Source organism: Gobius niger (assembly GCF_951799975.1).
Source record: "Gobius niger genome assembly, chromosome: 7".
Taxonomy (NCBI): Eukaryota; Metazoa; Chordata; class Actinopteri; order Gobiiformes; family Gobiidae; genus Gobius; species Gobius niger.
In genome coordinates, this window is record NC_136858.1 from 5,278,676 (window position 1) to 5,297,590 (window position 18,915).

Sequence of the window (18,915 nt, forward strand, 5' to 3'; positions counted from 1 at the left end):
CCTCCCCCTTACACACATCCACACACACCGGTTTGACATCCAACCCATAATGCCCCAGCTATTTACCTCATGACAGAAATATGCTTCATTTCAAACATTTTCACATTGTCTTTTCATCCTATTACAATAAAAAACAGCAAAAACTTTAAATCATGATAAATAATAAAAATGGATCATTTACACTTGAGGGGAGTTGAGAAAAAATGAGATTCAGATATATCAATTTGAAACTTCTGCTGTATAGATTACGGACATAAATGTGACAAAAAATGTATTGCAAGTTTTCATATAAAAATAAATAAATAAATAAAAATAAAGAATGAGAGTGCCTATAATTTCAGCGACTAAATCTAAATAATGGATAGAGCCAGGTTTGAATGGGTTCAGATGGGATTTTGGATCTTGTTCAGTTTTTCAATGAGCTAATCATAAGAGAAAAAAACTGTAAATAAATATCAAATAGAAAAATCATTTCACTTTACTTACTTTTTTTTAAGTGTTCAAAGCTGAATAATGAATTAGAATATAAAAAATCCCTCTGAAACAAACAAAATATTGTTAAGTCCAATTCTGTGTGTCGTGTGGTGTCTGTCGGAGCCACTAAAGTGCTGAGCTTGTTGTGTGAGTGGAACGAAAACCTAATTTTGAGAAAACCAGCCCTAATGTTTTGTGACGTGTGTGAGGACATTTCTACTAATATGTTAAGGGAGAAAACTAGCTAATAATCTCCACATTGACCACTGTGTGAAAAATATTTTCACCTGCCGTGTCTCGCCTTAACCAGAATGATGTTTTATCATCATAAAAATATCCATGAACAATAATCCAAAAACAGTTTGTAGTATCCATGCACCTAAAGCAGATAACCCACAATTCTTCCGCCCCATATCCATCATTTCCAATCATTTTGACTTCCCCATCATTATAGGAGGTGATTTTAATACAGTTATTAATCCTAACATGGATAAAAGTAATACTCCCAGCACTCACATAATAAACCAGTTCCTGTACGTTGATAGTACCAAGTCAAACCACACACACAATGCCAATTTCATGAGAGAATTTTATTTTATATTGAAGATATTTCATTTTATATGAGACACAGTCCTGTACATTCATGGCTGAAAATGTGACTTTTCTGGGAACATTCTCTTCATATTTCTTAAACAAAAAACAAACGAAGGCGATATGCGAGTGGCATATTCATGAAATATGTTCTCAACATCTTATATTTACATAAAAACAGGGTTGCCAACATTTTGGAACCACAAAAGTTAAAATATCACATTTTCAGACGAGACTATTACAGTGATAGGTTCAGGCTTTTGCACCTTAGCCAATCAGTAGTCAATACTATAATGTATACTATAATATATAATATTCAGTTTTCTCAACCTATTTAAACCAGACCCATTCCAGTTTGATATTGATGCTCTAATGTCATCACAATGTAATATTAATCATACTTTTGCAAAGGAAGCCTGCACTCGCTCTAAGGTGCCATCGGTTTACGGCACCCTGGTTTTAGCCATAGGAACTGGCAACCCCAAATGTACAAATCATTCTGACTAAGTTGAAACCACAAAAGAAAATGATAAACAAATAAATGTTTTGTGCATCATGTAAAAAACAGTATTTGTATAATTGTGAATGAAAATGTTTTCTGCGGCCTTCACTGAGCATAATGGTAAACGTGGTAGGCCTTCCTCTTTGAGAGCAGTCTTAGACCAGTAATTGATTTGCTCAGTATTGTAAATATGCAGTGCACTGGAAAAAAAAATGAGATAAATGACTTACAATCACTTGAATGAAGGTTCTTCATGTTGAATTTGAGTCGGTTTGAACTAATCCAAGATAAGATAAAAATGCAAATGCCAATGGAAAAAGCAGAAATCACTTGAGATCAGTCGATCCGTCGAATAAGATGTTTCTGTGTTTCTAAACGCAGACTTTGCAGCTAAGGATAGATCACTTCTAGACCTGCCGCATTAAGTGGGCCGTATGTGGGCTGGACAGACACCCATGGCCGATGGCCATGTTATGTAACAACCCTTTTCCTTCAAACAGAGTCCTGGAGCCTCGGGAAGGGGTGAGGGGGAGGGAGTGGGTGAACATGTGCTTTTGCTTGGATTACGTTTGGGCCATGTGCAGACCCGTGCCACAATGGTGTACTGTGGCAATAAATGAAGTGAAACATGCCCCTTGTCTCCTCACATTCTTACTGTGTTGGGGCCAGTTTATTTGTTTTGGAATGAAGTATGTTTTGTTTTGTTTTGTTTTGTTTTTTATTTGTGACCTCTGACCCTCCCTCCTAATCAGGCAGCCTTATCAGCTCACCTGTGGGCAGTTTGTGGGTGTCAGTAGTTGGGGAGGAGAGGAGACACTGTTTTGTAACAAACTAAATAAAAGAAAACCCAATTTGTGGTCAACCACGGAGAATAAACATTGTTTTCTGCAAAGGGGTTTTTGGTATTGCCCCTAGTGGCAGGAAATTGGTATCGCTCGTGTCCATTTTTGTAACGCTGAACCTACTTGTGTCTTTGTGCTCCTCAAAATATTCATTCATACGATCGCCTTGTTTTACATCATCTGATTCCTCTTGCAATGCTTTCATTTTCGCACTTGAGGCAGCGATCTTTACTGCCAGCTCTGCTTCCTCCAGCATTGTTTTCAGCTTTGCTTCCTCCATCTGCAAGCTGTGCTTCACCTTTATGGCTTCTGCTTCAGCTATCAGAGCTGCTTGTTCAGCTCGAGCTTTTATTTTTGCTGAATCAATTGAAGAGACTTTCGGCTTTAGCATAGCCTCTATTCATATTCATGTGCAAACAGCTGCGGACAAGATCCCTTGGTAGACCTGTAGTAAACTGCTCCAGGTAGTAAAGTCTGTCCTGATTACTGTCAGTTTTGTCTTCTATCAAGTGTTCAAATGCATGCATGAAAGACAAATATGCGAGAGGGTCACCATCAACTCCAAAGCAATATTAAAGCCAATTGTTAAAATGTTGTCAATATGGCGATTGGCCTGAACAGCACCCTGTAGCTTGTTAAAACAACATGACCGTCAAGGACAATAGAACAGGCTGGGCAAGCATGACGCATCAGAAAACCAGTCAGACAGTCAGATAATAACCTGTTCTCTTGTGTCTTCTGATTAACTAAAAGGAGGGCATACGGGTGTGTAATGTAATCTGATCATAAATACTGGATTCTGATTAATTTTGTTTGATGATGGGTCTAAAGCGTGCAGATGATTGGATAATCTGAATCTAAGATGTGTAATAGTCAGAAGATCATGAATCAGAGATGCCAGGTCCACAATGAAACTTTGGAATTGACCTTTGACAAAAGCCCCGCCCCCTTAGTCACTGCTGCTAGCTTCATCAGGAAGTGGACTTTACCACATGTCATAACGGGGGCGAAGTGCGTGTTAGTGACTGTTTAGGGTGCAATACCAGCGTGATATTCTACAGATCGAGGCTAAATGGCCTGCATTGTGCAGTGGAGGAATATATTTAAAATAAGCAAATATAAGCAAATATAAGCCACGGTTCTCTTCTTTTGTTAGTCTAGTATTGAAAAAAGTGTTATTGTTAACTTAATTGTGGCTAGCTAGACCAACAGGAACAGAGTGTACCAGCTGCCTGTCAGCCTCTTATTGAACATGTCTTATTTTAATCCGAAAATTACATGCTCATTTTTAAGCCCCGTGTCCCGACACCGCCTCACAGAAGCCTGAGGACATGGCTCTTACTGCGAGAGTGTGACAGGCTGCAACCACGGGCTGTCAACAGGCCGCAGTCCGAGGATACTGTCGGCCCTCAGGGACAGCAGTCTGCTCGGACAGTGGCCCATGGATGAGCCCTTGGTCCTGGCTATGGAGGAGGATCAGCTAAGAGCAACTACAGTACATGCTTCTGAAACAGCTTTTTTATGATGATGTCGCTCACGAAACTCTTACCAAATGACAAGACGGATGGTAAACGAGTCTTACAAGTTCTGGTTTGTTTTCAGCTGTCAGAGGGAAAACAACATGCTGCACTTCACTATTTTCTTTGTCCGAAGATCCGGAGAATGACAGATGGCAACGGTTGTTTGTGAAGTATGATAGGACAGTGACAGTTCTGGAGCGGGGTTTTGTCTGTCATGCATGTTCCCATAGCAAAACAGATGGCCTTACCCAGAACGAAGGCCACAGTGGCAGCTAGCGGCATCACTGCCCAGATCAGGCCCTGTCCCGGGTCATACACCGTCTCCGCCGTCCCGATAATGAAGGTCCCACCAACCCACGTCGCTGCAAACACGTGAGCACACAGTCAATGTCCCGACTTGTCAGCTTTATTCATCATGTTGGTTCCTTATCGCTAGAAAGAGAAAAAAACAAAACAGAGTTGAATTGTGTTTCAGTCCCATATGTACAGTGGGAGAAAAAAGTATGAGAACCCTTCAGACTTTCTGAGTAAACACTGTTTGCTTCAACTAATACCACCCAAACAATTACATAATTATATGTTATATTTATATTGGCCATAACATGTTAACATTCACAGGACAGCGGGGAATAAGTGAGTACACCCCCTGGCTAATGATGCTCCAAGAGCTAATTAGAGACATTTATGCAGACATTTAGTCAGGTGTGAGCCAAACTGAAGTCCAGTCACTGAGGTGTGGCTTAAAGGAATAGGCCACCGTTTTTACATACTAAGATATGTTCTTACCTAACCTTAGTCGAGTTAATATATTCCCGTCTGGTCTTTGTCCGTGCGCTCTGTCACGCAAACGGAGCACATACGCAGCCTCTCCCACATGTCATATAGCTCCAAAAATGCTCACGATAGAAGCTACCAAGCTCTTCCACGTGTTCCCTATTTAAATAAAGTTACGTGAAGTGTTTTCATGCGAGGTATATTTACACAGAAATGTAACATGTCGATTTTATAAGCAGATAAAAAGGGGTACTATATTGTGAGGCGTAATGATACGAGGAGCACAGCGTCCGCGCAGTAACTTCTAAAGACTTCCCCCGCTCACTTCCGTCAATAGAAGCTGCGTTACTTGTAGAGAGCTAGCAGAGAGCAGTTGAAGAAGCGTCGATAGCTTGTGAACAATGCCTTTTACGTGCATCGTGCCGGGCTGTGATAAAGAAAGTATATAGTGTAGTAATGTTTCACAGATTTCCAACTCACCCCGGACGACGACACAGGACTCAGGACCTCTACCATGAGGTAGGAATGCGAGAGCGCTTTCCAAAAATACATTTTCTGCTTGTTGTAAAAGGCTCTCTACAAGTCACACAGCTTCTATTGACGGAAGTGAGCGGGGGGAAGTCTTTAGGAGTTACTGCGCGGACGTTGTGCTCCTCATATCATTACGCCTCACAATATAGTACCCCTTTTTATCTGCTTATAAAATCGACATGTTACATTTCTGTGTAAATATACTTCGCATGACAACACTTTACGTAACTTTATTTAAATAGGGAACACGTGGAAGAGCTTGGTAGCTTCTATCGTGAGCTTTTTTGGAGCTATATCACATGTGGGAGAGGCTGCGTATGTGCTCCGTTTGCGTGACAGAGCGCACGGACAAAGACCAGACGGGAATATATTAACTCGGCTAAGGTTAGGTAAGAACATATCTTAGTATGTAAAAAAAGGTGGCCTATTCCTTTAAAGCTGCCCTTATCACTTACAAACTAGTTAAGAATGCTGAGAAGCATTGTCTGATGTGCACCATGCCCCGCTCAAAGGCAGGGCTGCCAACTTTTCACCAAACTTTGAGTGAGACTTTGGTCGGTCCCGAGCTGGGGGGCCTTTTTCATGGCGATAGTGTCTCGTAATCAAGTTCTAAGCCAAAAACAAGTATACATTTTACATGACTGAGCACATCAGGAGCTGCATGATGGATTAGAGGGGGTTTGGCAGCACCCCACATGACCATCAGAACCATTGAAAGTGTGGGAGGGCACTCTGAAGGGGGGGTTTGGGGGTCCTCCCCTAAGAATTTTTTTAGAATTCAGATTTGATTTCCTGCAATCTGGTGCATTTTAGATCATAAATAATAATTTTAGCTGGTCTATTTACTGGTGTTAAAGAATTATATTTCTGGGCCCCTTTCAAATTGGGGCCTCTCAGCAAATGCCCAGAGGCCCCCTTCATGTTACAGCCCTGCCAAAAGGTACAGTGACACAATTTCTCTGTTTCTCTGAGTCACTCGTTCCAATTATTACCAACAAAAAGTAAGTAGCACAAGCGTTACAAAATATGAACATTTGATCCCTGTATTTTGTTTGATTATTAAACCTTGAATATGATTATTCAATGTAACTACTTTTTCTCTGCCTATCTCTCCGTCGCGCAAAAGGGGGAAAAAAACTTAAGTAAAAAAGGTCTAGCTTCAACGCGATCTCCGCTGTAACCGTTGTTTCATTAGGACTTTTATTGTGTGCTCACTTTGAGCTCCTCATGGGGCAGCAGCCGCAACGGCGGAGGTGACCGGGGCGGAGGAGGAGGAGGCAGTGGGCAGTGATGTCGCTTCGGAGTGGGCCAAGAGAAGAGTGAGCTGAGTGAACAGGTGGAAGATGTGAGTGTCGGGGCTCCTGTAGCCGCCTCGTCACATACCCACGCGCCTTTTTCTCTCCCATGGCCCGAGAGAGCTGGTGCTGGGAGCGTTCGGGCGCTCTCTCTCTCGCTGTTTCCCTGGAGCCGCGTTCTATTAAACCCTTTCTCCGCAGGCCGCGCTCACGTCCTGCGCGTCGTGCATTCGAATAATACAAAAAATGAGCCGTTCACCTCCGCGTACCCGTTCATATCACATCACTAGAGCCGCCGACAGACACACACATACCAGAGGAGCCGTGGACAGGCACACAGACAAAATAAAGCGTCTGCAGCCCATCTGCAGCCGCTCACTGCAAAAAGTCAAGGATATTTTTTGGTTGAGCGTGTGATATGAGGAGTGTGGCGTGAGAGCGTGTGAAGGCACCCAAATGCGTGTGTCTCACGATGAAAGCGTGAGAGTTGGCAGCCCTGCAAAAGAGATCTCTGAAGACCCACAATCAAGAAATGTTGATTTGTATAAAGCTGGAAAAGGCTACAGAACCATCTCTAAAAGTCTTGATGTTAAAAAAAATCCACGGTTAGAAAACGTGTCTCTAAAAGGAGACAGTTTGGCTTCACTTCCAAAGAGTGGCCGTCCTGTATGAATCCAGGGGCACAGCGCAGAATGCTTAATGAGGTAAAAAAGAACCCTAGAGTGTCAGCTAAAGACTTACAGAAATCAGTGGCACAGGCCAACATCTCTTTGACAATTTGGAAGCAGGATTCCAATTTACACCTTCCTAGCACTGCTTAAAAGAGTTATGTTTTTTTTTTTTATTACTATGAGCCATGTGACAACACTAGGGTAGGTGTCATATAGGCACTGGAGCACTGTGGAGGCTTGTAGTTGGTCCACCCGCCCCACACAGGTGTGGATTCCCGCTTTTTTGCCTTTTAAGGAACAGGCTTCAGAGTTGGAGATTGAAAAGCCATGCTCATTTCACAGACCTCTCGGGACCATGACTATGAATGGGGCGTAGGAGAGTGGAACACTTATCTCCCCTATCTTAAATGGGTTAATGGGTTAATGAGAGAACGGCACGGAGGAACACTGGGAAAAATGAAATCTTATCTTCGACAAAAATGACTCAAAAGTGCTTGAAATAGGACTTTTATTTCTGATTTTGATACGGGTTTGACTCGTCTTGAAATAAGATTGCCAATGGAACCAGACGTATTTTTCTTGTCTTTGACTATTTTGTCTAATTTTAAGCGTATTAATGCTTGCACCATTGGCAATCTTATTTCGAGACGAGTCCAAATTTGCTCAAAATCAGCATTATAAGTCTTATTTCAAGCACAATTCAAGCAATTTTTCTAAGATGCAATTTTTTTCTAGTGAAGCCATTGCTGTCTCTGGCGGTTTGTAGAGGTGGGGGAGGAGCGGCCGGGATCGCTTAGAGTAGCTTTAATGTGTGATTAAAAGCGTTACTAAAACGCCTACGTTTATTAACACAAAAGTCAGCATGGTTACATTAAAATGAAAGGAAATCTGGAATACTGAGTCACTATTACATAAAGGGATATTTCAGGATTTTTGACATAGGGCCTCATTTCCTAGTTATCCAGAGTGTTGTTGATTTCCGTTGTTTTTTTTTAAAATTCATGCAGTCCTTATTTGAAGACTTTAGTGGTGCTAGGCTAGCGTTAGGCTAGTGCATGGCTATGGTATCTAGTAGCCTGCATTAAAAACCTCTTCTAAATCATGGGGTCGTCCTCCAAATGTTGCCATATCTGATTTGTAGAACGCTCCTTTGTGAATTCCCCATGTAGTAATGCGGCCGCAGGTAAACAAACTACTGTAGATCTGGTAACCGGGCCGATCACTCCGCTGCAACGTAGCTTACAACCAGGAAGCTGAAGCTGCTCAAATATAAGTTATTTTAAATGCAAAATGGTTATATTTAAAATATTATTCAGTCGACACAGACATTTATATGGGTAGTCTGGTGTTATAAGTGATTTGCCTCAGGTGCACTGTGCTTGGGTCAGACTGTTTTTAATGCAGGATACTAGTTACCATATACCTGCACTAGCCTAGCACTAGCCTAGCACCACTAAACCATTCAAATATAAGGACTGCATGAATTAAAAAACACATATATCTCCAAAAATCAACAACACTGGATAACTAGGGAATAAGGCCCGATGTCAAAAATTCTGAAATATCCCTTTTTAAAAAAACGTTGGCGCTAGATTTGATTATGAATTAGTGTTGAGGGCCCACAAAACATAAAATAAAATGTGAAAAATATGACATTTTCAAAGAATACACAAATTAGATACATTCGAAAGGAACATGAAAAGTCATTGTTAAAATTAATGTCAATTCATTTCATTTTCACATCAGTTTGAAGTTTGCGTCGCTTCCAGATTGACTCACAGTGGAAAGAATAACCAAACCTTTTACTCTGTGTGCTGTTCGTGTAAGAAGAAAGTGAGTGCTTCCAGAGGGTCACCTGTCACAAGCAAAGAGCACGTTGTATTTACTATCATGTTACTGTCACTTACACTGTGAGTGAGTGTCAAATTAACACTGGAACATTTGCTGTTAAGCGTTTCAAAATATCAGACATGACTGATGTTGGTCACTGCTTGTCTTTGGTCGTACGACGGTCTCTGTCTCTCTGTACGCTCTGAGACCCAGGACGAGCGATGGTTACGTCTGTCTCTTCAGCTCCACAGTTTAGTGCCTTGTACAGAGAAATACAGTAGTGTTATGCCTCAGGACATGACAGTTCCCGACCTGTGAGTGGAACTACTGTATCCACTCACTCAGGACCTGGGGGCCTGCTGATGCAAGCGTTACATCAACTTCAACTGAGTATGTAACTGAGCCTTCTTCAGAATATCTGTGTGCTCTGCTGTAGCTACTCCCACTATGAGCCACTCTTCTTTAGTTTATTCCCCATTAGCCTTGACTATGAGACTAAAACTTGATTAAAGGTTTCTAATGAGGCTAAAGCTATGACTAAATTGTGCAGATATTTTCATTGACTACAATATTAGAAAGAAAGAGGAGACAAAAATCATCCAAACTTTGAATGAGCCTCATGTCATTTACATTGACTGCCAAAGAAGGTTGTTTATGTGGAGAACAAACATGGAGCAGAGGACTTTGATAAAATGTGCTTATAATAAATATTATAAACTAAACTAAATTAATCTTACATTTAGTCGACTAAATTGACATGCCATTTCAGTTGACTTATAGGCTAAAATTTAAGAGAATCATTTGACTACACCCCCAAAATTGAACATTTTCATCAAAAGTGAACAGCATCTGCGTATTGGCAACAACACAAATGTTATGCAGTGTGCCTTTAAAATCACATTACAGTTAACATTTTTTATCCACATCATTCTACAAAAGATTAGCAGAGATTCCAAGACAAAGGTGGCGCTTCTGTCATTTGGGGTAAGACACATTACACACAGGAGGCGCACAGGCAATTCAATTACACAATATTACAATCATCTCAAGTCCAACCCCTCTGAAACCATAAGAACAGAGCTCTCCAACATTCTCAACAATGCACTTGAGCAAAAGTGGATAAACAAACATGAATTTGAATTCCTTTTGCCACCCAGTCCCAAACCGGCTACATTTTACCTACTACAAAAAATCCATAAAAACATCAACTCTCCTCCAGGCAGACCTTTTATAAGACACACTGACTGAACCAGTGTCTCAATACATCGACTATGTAATAAAACTGCTTACAGCCTCATTGGAGGCCTACCGCGAGAACACCACACACATCCTCTACAAACTTAAGAACTACAACATATTCAGAATGCTTTTCTAGTCACCATGGATGTAGAAAGCCTCTTCTACACTAATATCATTCACCAAGAAGGTCTGGAGGCAAGAGAAGAAAGAGACAACCCCATGACACCGCCCACCGACTTTATTGTCACCCTCACACAATGAACCCTCAACAAAATGATTTTCTTGTTCCAGAATCATCTCTACAAACAAATAAAGGGGACTGCCATGGGAGCATGCTACACCCCCAACTATGTTGCATTAAATTCTATGGGAGATATATAACGATGACCTCTTGCTCATTTCTACAGGATCTAAGGATCAACCACTGGACTTCCACAAGTACCTGAAAGACACAAACCCAAACATCAAACTCAGCTTGGAAAACAGTCTGCAAGAGTTGAATTTCTTGGACATTAAAATTTCTTTTGACAAGGAAGGCCACATACAAACATGTATTCCACTAAAGTGATATCACTGTACAAATCAGGAGACAGACATACTTTTAATAATTACAGATCTGTTTCATTGTTACCGCAATTCTCCAAAATTCTTGAAAAACTCTTCAATAATCAATAGGAAAAATGTATAAATAAGCAAAGCTTACTATGCCAGAACGGTTTTAGGGCTAAGCGCTCCACAGCCTTGACACTTATTGATACAGTTGAACAAATATCATCTTCTCTTGATCAGAATGGAATCGGAATATTTGTGGATTTAAGCAAAGCATTTGATTATATAGATCATGCAATTCTACTCAGAAAGTTACAACGCTACGGTATCAGGGGTATAGCCTTACAATGGGTGAAGAGCTATCTGAGTGAAAGAACACAGTTTGTAAGAATGGGAGAATACAGATCTGGATGTTTAAATGTCAAGTGTGGAGTTTCACAGGGTCTACGCCCCAGGTGTAGACTGTGCAAAGAGGCCAATGAGACAATCCAGCACATAACTGCAGGGTGTAAGATGCTGGCAGGGAAAGCTTACATGGAGCGCCATAACCAAGTGGCTGGTATAGTGTACAGGAACATCTGTGCAGAGTATGGGCTGGAAACCCCAAGGTCAAAGTGGGAAACACCTCCAAAGGTGGATCGAGAATGACCGAGCCAAGATCCTGTGGGACTTCCAGTTACAGACGGACAGAATGGTAATGGCGAACCAACCGGACATTGTGGTGGTGGACAAAGAGCAGAGGAAAGCCGTTGTGGTCGACACAGCAATACCAAGTGACTTCAACATCAGGAAAAAGGAACACAAGAAACTAGAGAAATACCAGGGGCTAAGAGAAGAGCTGGAGAAAACCTGGAGGGTGAAGGCATCAGTGGTGCCCGTGGTCGTTGGGGCACTCGGGGCAGTGACCCCCAAACTGGAGGAGTGGCTCCAGCAGATCCCAGGAAATACATCAGACATCTCGGTCCAGAAAAGTGCAGTTCTAGGAACAGCAAAGATACTGCACAGAACCCTCAAGCTCCCAGGCCTCTGGTAGAGGACCCAAGCAGGGGGAAAAGAGACCGCCTGCGGAGAGTGAGGAAGAGTTTTTTTTATTTATTTTTTTATATATATATATATATGTTTTTTTTGCTTGTTAATTGCAAGTAATTCTGTTTCTAACTGAAAGATTGCAATTGGGAGCCATCATGTTTGTCCAAATTATAGAATTAACAAATATAGCTGCTGTTGTTGCTCCGTTGTCATTGCTTTAGCTACTCAAACTAAACAACAGTAACTTGGGGGCAAGACATGGATCTGTCCTCCCCTTACGACAGGCACATAAAGCCTCGTCTTTTTAACACTTCACACAGTATAGGAGGTAACTGGTCAGGGCAGCTGGGTGGGGACTTGTTGATTGAGGGCTTCCTCCCACTCTCTACAGGACACTACACACTCTGGCTTTTTAACACATCTCACTAGATAGGGTATATAGTATGGGCATGTCATTATCATTATAATGATAATAAATAGTGGATAGTAATGACAACAAGCCAAGATGACAGAATTTAATGTCCAATGTGACTATATAATATGAAATTGGATATTCATTCATTGATAATGACAAGAAGAATAATTGTTATGATCAATAACAATTAATTATCATTATTTATTCACATTGTAGCATGTGAGTTTTGACCTATGCCCTATTGCTGTGGTTACCGCATACCAAGATATGAGCCCCCACTCCAAGAGCCACACCATTTGGTGGTGCTGGAAACTCTTTAACGTCCTGTCCTGCCTGTGAATGACTGATCGGTCAGAACTAACAAAGTTGAGGACAATGAAGACTGTGATGATCCTGTCTTTTATATCTCACCACAGAGGTGAGGACTCTTTATTGACCTTTGAATTGGACTTAAGACTGAAACTCAAACATCCGATTTGAGTAATAAGCCAGTTCCTTAATTTACAGAAATATTTGCCCGTCATTTTCGACGTGATTTGACCAGTTACTTCTTTTACATTTGCATTTTTCCAACAAGACAACCACATTTTTGATCGCTGCGTTTTCAGCGCAACCATTTTGAGTCTAGCTTGTCAAGCTAATTTGACTAAGGCACAGAGGGGCTGGAGGCAGGTCCCCGCTCGAGTTCGCCACCCAAGAGATCACGACCAAAGGCCGTCGGACACCAGCCCACGCTGGACCATAATTGGTGTGGAAAGCCTTTCTCTTACGGTTGTAAGTGCATCTCACCTGGCTCAATAAGACTTCACCTACCGACTTTTAAGAAACATTTTTAGAACATTTTATCTGATTATTCATTCTGTAAACCTGCTAGGTTATCCTGTTTTGCATTTTAATATTTAATGCCGACTGTTAATTAATATTGATAATTAAACCTCCATTAACCACAGTTTGCTTTGGTAATGTCTGTGTTTATTATTTCAGACTAAGGGTCAATTCGTATGGTTCAAGAAATTCTTACTTTTATTTTGTTCGTTTTTGGTTCCCCATTCAATTTTAAGGCAAATCTACCAACCTATTCATTAATTAATAAACAAATTAATTCATTAACCAATTCCATTGACTCCAAAAACCATGTTGCCGGGTTATTTATTGATTTGATGAGGGGTCAGTGTTGGGCCCTAAACTGTTTAACTTGTACATAAATGATTTATGTAACATCTCAAAAGTTTAAATCTCGAAATTATGAGTTTAAATCTCGAAATAACAAGTTTAAATCTTGAAATTACGAGTTTAAATCTCGAAATTACGAATTTAAATCTTGAAATTATGAGTGTAAATCTCGAAATTATGAGTTTAAATCTCGAAATAACAAGTTTAAATCTTGAAATTACGAGTGTAAATCTCGAAGCTACGAGTTTAAATCTTGAAATTACGAATTTAAATCTCGAAATAACAAGTTTAAATCTTGAAATTACGAGTGTAAATCTCGAAGCTACGAGTTTAAATCTTGAAATTACGAATTTAAATCTCGAAATAACGAGTTTAAATCTTGAAATTACGAGTGTAAATCTCGAAGTTACGAATTTAAATCTCAAAATTACGAGTTTTTAAATCTCAAAATTACGAGTTTAGATCTCAAAATTACGAGTTTAAATCTCAAAGTTACGAGTTTAAATCTCGAAATTACAAATTTAAATCTCGGAATAGCGAATTTAAATCTTTATGAGTGTAAAATCCGTGTACCTTTCGATCATTAGTTATTCCGTTTCAAAATAAAATCAGAAAAACGAATTATGTGGTTGTTTTATTGTATTTCCATTTTCTGAATTAAATTGGAAAGGCAAAAAATTCTAAATAAAATATTGACCCATTTCTTTGCTATGCAGTGGAAACAAACACTGCTAAAACAACTTCCGTTATTTTGTTCACTATTGCTTCGGTTTGATTTGCTACTGGAAATGATGAGTAACTTGTTCTCTGCCTCTCTCTCCCTCGCGCAAGAGAGAAACAAAAACAAACTTAAGCAAAAGAGGTCGAGCTTCAACGCGATCTCCTCTGTAACCGTTGTTTATTATTTCATTAGGACTTTTATTTCTCAAACTCGTTGCTTCTCACTTTGAGCTCCTCGTGGAGCTGCAGCAGCAGCTGAGGTGACCGGGACGGAGGAGGAGGCAGTGGGCGGTGATGTCGCTTCGGAGGCGGCCAAGAGCGGAGCTGAGTGAACAGGTGGAAGATGTGAGTGTCGGGGCTCCTGCACCCGCCTCACTTACGGACTCCACGCGCCTTTTTCTCTCCCATGGCCCGGGAGAGCTGGTGCCGGGAGCGTTCGGGAGCTCTCTCTCTCTGTTTCCCCAGAGCCGCGCTCTAAAACCCTTTCCCGTCGTGCATTCACAAACTGTCCCTCTGCCACTCCTCTCTCCGTCCTTCCCACTTCAGCAGTGACTTTTGTTTTGCAAAGTAATCATGCACAACTAAAGTGACGAAGAGGAATAAAAAAATATAATAACGCGCATACCCGTCGCTATGGGCGGGCCATAGGGGGCCGTGCCCGTCCCCCAAAATGCTTGTGCCCCCCAGACACAGATGTGGTGTCGTCTACGTGATACGCAGGTATACGCCGTATTACCACGAGAATCCACTACAAACTGGGCAAAGATAGGCTACGTGCGCCGTGTTACTTTTGCGCTTTCTGCCCGAGTAGAGACCAGCCCAAACTCCTCAACAAGTAGCCTAACTATTTCCTCCCCTGACACCGAGAGAGGGGACCGGCGGCATTTCATCCCTCTCTCTCTTTCTCTGGCACGGTTCCCTCCAAGCTGCGCTCGTGCGCAATTGCGCACGGCTCCCGTGTTGTCTGGGCACAAAATCAAACATAGCTGATATGATAGAGGCGTATTAACGATCATCCTCCGAGCTGAGAGTCCACGATGTCGCCTCTTTATGCTCATTTCCAGTCCCGGCTCGTTAGAGGCAAAGGCAGTGACAGGTGCTCGTGTGTGTTTTACTACAAAGCGCTGAAGTCCACCGAAAAGTCCCCGCGTTCGAAGTGTGCGTTTTACACTCAGACCCTGGAGCTTTCAGTGAAGGCTGAGAAAGACTGAAAAGTGGACGCGGCAACAGCACTGACCGAGCCATATTCATGGTCCAAAACGGTGGTGAGGGGGGTGGGGGTGTGGAGGTGCAGGCGCTCGTTCTACAGCCCCAGAGTCCGGTCGTTTTCCACACTCAGACACCTGTTTTCGTTGCATTGGCGCAGTATTCTGCACAGACGCAAGGCCCAGCTCATTCAGCTGCTTCTGAAAAGGACCTCGCTCATAAGTTCAAGTCTGAGTGAGAGGATGTGTTGATGAGGAGGTTCAACTCGGAGAAACGCCACCTGCAACATGCTGACGTTTCCTCCACGAGGACTCATGTTGCAGCTGTAGTTGGTCTGGTCATAATTGCGGTTGATTATGTTTAATGTAATGATCAGTGTGCGCCAGGGCTACGTGAATACCACATGAAAAATATGTATTTAATAGTAAATGTGCCCCCCGTGGATTTCATATGCCCCCCTTAAGACTGACGTCTGGCGAAGGGACTGATAACGCGTGTGTCCTCTCCTCCCGGCGCCTGCAGCTGCATTTCCCCGTGTTCGCGCTGCTTTCCGCCGGCTTCAGTGTCGCTGCCACAGGGCCAGGACCGCACGACTCGCAAAAAATATCAAACATGTTTGAAAACCTTGCGACCGTGCGATTTTCACTCGTACGTTCGTCGTGAGCAGCTATTCGTGGCTCGTAGCCCCCTGTACACTGCATGACAGAGACGCACAGTGTCTGCCCAGCTTTTTAAGGTTGTTTTCCAAGCAGAATCTCCTCACGGATATTTCTGAGCAACCATTCCCTCCGTGGTAATATAAAGCATCTCTGATCTCTGCATGTGTTGCCAAATTTTTAAAAAGTATATGCATAAAACTTTCCAAACAAGTGTAGGAGCGGCTCTGAGCTGAGGTCTCTCCTCACTTCCGGTGTCGCAAACAATAATAAAACGAAATAATAGTAACGTCATAATTTTGGGGGGAATTTAAAACAACTAGAACCAAAACAAACACATTGACATTGACGTATACAAGATTTCTTTTTCTAATTCAAGTTTAGAAAGGGAAAAAAAAACAAAAAACAAATGGAAATGTTGTTTTTCTGATTTTATTTTGAAACGGAATAACTAATGATCGAAAGGTACACGGATTGTGTAAATCTCAAAGTTACGAGTTTAAATCTCGAAATTACGAATTTAAATCTTGAAATAACGAGTTTAAATCTTGAAATTATGAGTGTAAATCTCAAAGTTACAAGTGTAAATCTCAAAGTTACAAGTTTAAATCTCGAAATTAGAAATTTAAATCTTGAAATAACGAGTTTAAATCTTGAAATTACAAGTGTAATTACATTTGTTTCACACTTTTTAAAGTGGACTGTTTGTTTGTTTGTTTGTTTGTTTGTATACTTTATTGTCCCCGTAGGGAAATTTGTCCTCTGCATTTAACCCATCCTTCGATGCCGCTGGGGCAACCCGTCAGGAGCAGTGGTCGACGGCAGTGCCGCGCCCGGGGACCCATCTCCATGATGTGGAGCCAGGCTGATGGACTGTCCTGAGGTTTTAATGTCAAAGACAGACCTGGAACAGTATTTCACTACATTTACACAGTTTTCAGTTCATCCTCAGACAAAGCTGTTCTTCTACGGTGTCAGTGCCTCGTTCTGTACTTCCTGATTACACTCATGTCATTGTTCAAACCCCAAAACTGATAATCCAACATTATCGTCTCTGAGCCGTCCTGAGCTCGAAGTGTGTTTGTCATGGACTGCTCGAGCTGCTCACACGTCGCATCCAACCAGGAAGTTTTTGCACAAATTATTCTTATAGCTGCCAGCAGGAGGAGCAAGATCTTCACCAGCCTTGCTGCATCTCACTGTCACTATTTAATTCTTACAGACATATTTTCAAATTATGAAACCTAAAATATCAAAGCTGAGGCTCCAAAATAAGGTTTTTCTATTTATTCTATTTTTAAGCCCCATACGCAGGACTTTAACACATTGAGTGCCGCGCTGTTTTGTGGATTTAGCTGTGCGCTACACACCAGACCCACATTTCACAAGTTTGATCGTCATTTATTTCGACAGAGTAAATATGTGTGACCAGGCGCTGAAACTGAAAGTAAAGAGTTGGCCGCTTACCGGTGGTGGTGAAGATGCCCACCAGCAGGCTGATCTTGCGGTCTCCCAGCAGGGCCATGTCGCTGTGCTGGGCCTGGCTCTGCCCCCGGTCCCGTTTGGACTTGACTGAGGCCCAGATCCCGATGGCCAGCACTAAGGCATAGAACAGGAGGGTCGCGATGAGCCCCGGGACGTTCAGAGCCATGCTGAGACCGAGCGCGGCAGCCAGAGAGGAGAGAGTGAGAGAGAGGAGACAGGCTGAGGGATTACAGGTGAGGGGGCGGGGCTTAGCTCAGGTGTGATATAATGAGCCGCAGGCTGCTTGAGGAGACAGGTATGGGAAGACTGCTGTCAGGTCTGGTTTAGATTAAGACAAGCTAAACCAGGAATGTACAAAGACTAAAGCAGGACTGAACCACATGGCTATGTCATTATACTGTAAACTTTCACCTGGGAAAAAAAACTACATTATTTTCACAATAACATGTTAAATTCACTGATTCAATGTTTGTCCATAGATTTATTTGGAAAATTGTGATTTCAAGAGCCATTTTCTCAGAATGCATTTCTGTTACTTTCCAGTCTGCCTTGTGTAACACCCCCATGTTCAGACACTAGGGTACAAGGAGACCACAGCAATTGGAACAGTTCATTTGGTTTATTACAAAAATATTTGGAAAGTCGATGGGGCTTGGAGCAGGTAGAGGCGAGGCGTGAACATTGGAGCTTGTTGAAACTTTGTGATAGAGGCCCTTTCCCAAGGGCCCAGGCTGATTAGTCGGTCTACTCTGCAACATGGCTCCTGTCTCTGCGCTGGTCAGGCTCCGTCCCAGCGGAGCAGTCGACTTCACTTCAACTGGCCTGGACCCCTGGTGGACGTGACCAAACAGAGGAATGAGATCAGCCTTATCTAAGCAATGAAACTAAATGGCTACATTTAGAATCAGATTTTAGCATTACTGTGGCAGATTCGCAGATCCGTCTCTGTCCCACCTTAAAAATAAATGGGCAAAAATTAAAGTGCTCTGGAATGCGAGGAAAATGCGTGAAATTCTGGAGGCATTCATTAGTCTACTACCATCATGGCCGGCAGGCTCAGACCCCCCCCAAATCACCCCAACTTGGCACGTGACTCCTCACTCTCGCTACGTCCGACATACTGTACATGGGTCATAAGTTACAGGGAAGTCATGTGATCGTTGACACACGTTAATTTTAAGCTACTCATAAGTCGTGATGCCACACACACACACACGCACACAAACACACACACACACACACACACACACATGCACGCACGTTTGGAGCAGGTTCTGTCGGCCCCCGCCTACGCGTTGTTTCTATTTTAATAACCTGCCACGCATTAAAAATTCCGCGATAGAAACATGATCTGTCTGATTTGACCACGCCTTTAATTCCGTCCAAAGATGTGTTTGAAATGTACAGAACTGC

General features: G+C 42.2%; 1 protein-coding gene across 1 annotated transcript in view; it reads right to left on the bottom strand.

The window, feature by feature from the left end:
- The window catches only part of LOC306965119 (high-affinity choline transporter 1-like), a gene marked incomplete at both ends in the record, with an annotated part of 33,955 nt that extends 16,287 nt beyond the window's left edge, over positions 1 to 17,668 (bottom strand). The window contains 2 exons of the mRNA XM_079559362.1: positions 4,178 to 4,291; positions 17,485 to 17,668. Coding sequence (XP_079415488.1) covers positions 4,178 to 4,291; positions 17,485 to 17,668 — 298 coding nt within the window. The remainder of the gene's footprint in view (positions 1 to 4,177; positions 4,292 to 17,484) is intronic.
- Between the last annotated feature and the right edge of the window lie 1,247 nt (positions 17,669 to 18,915).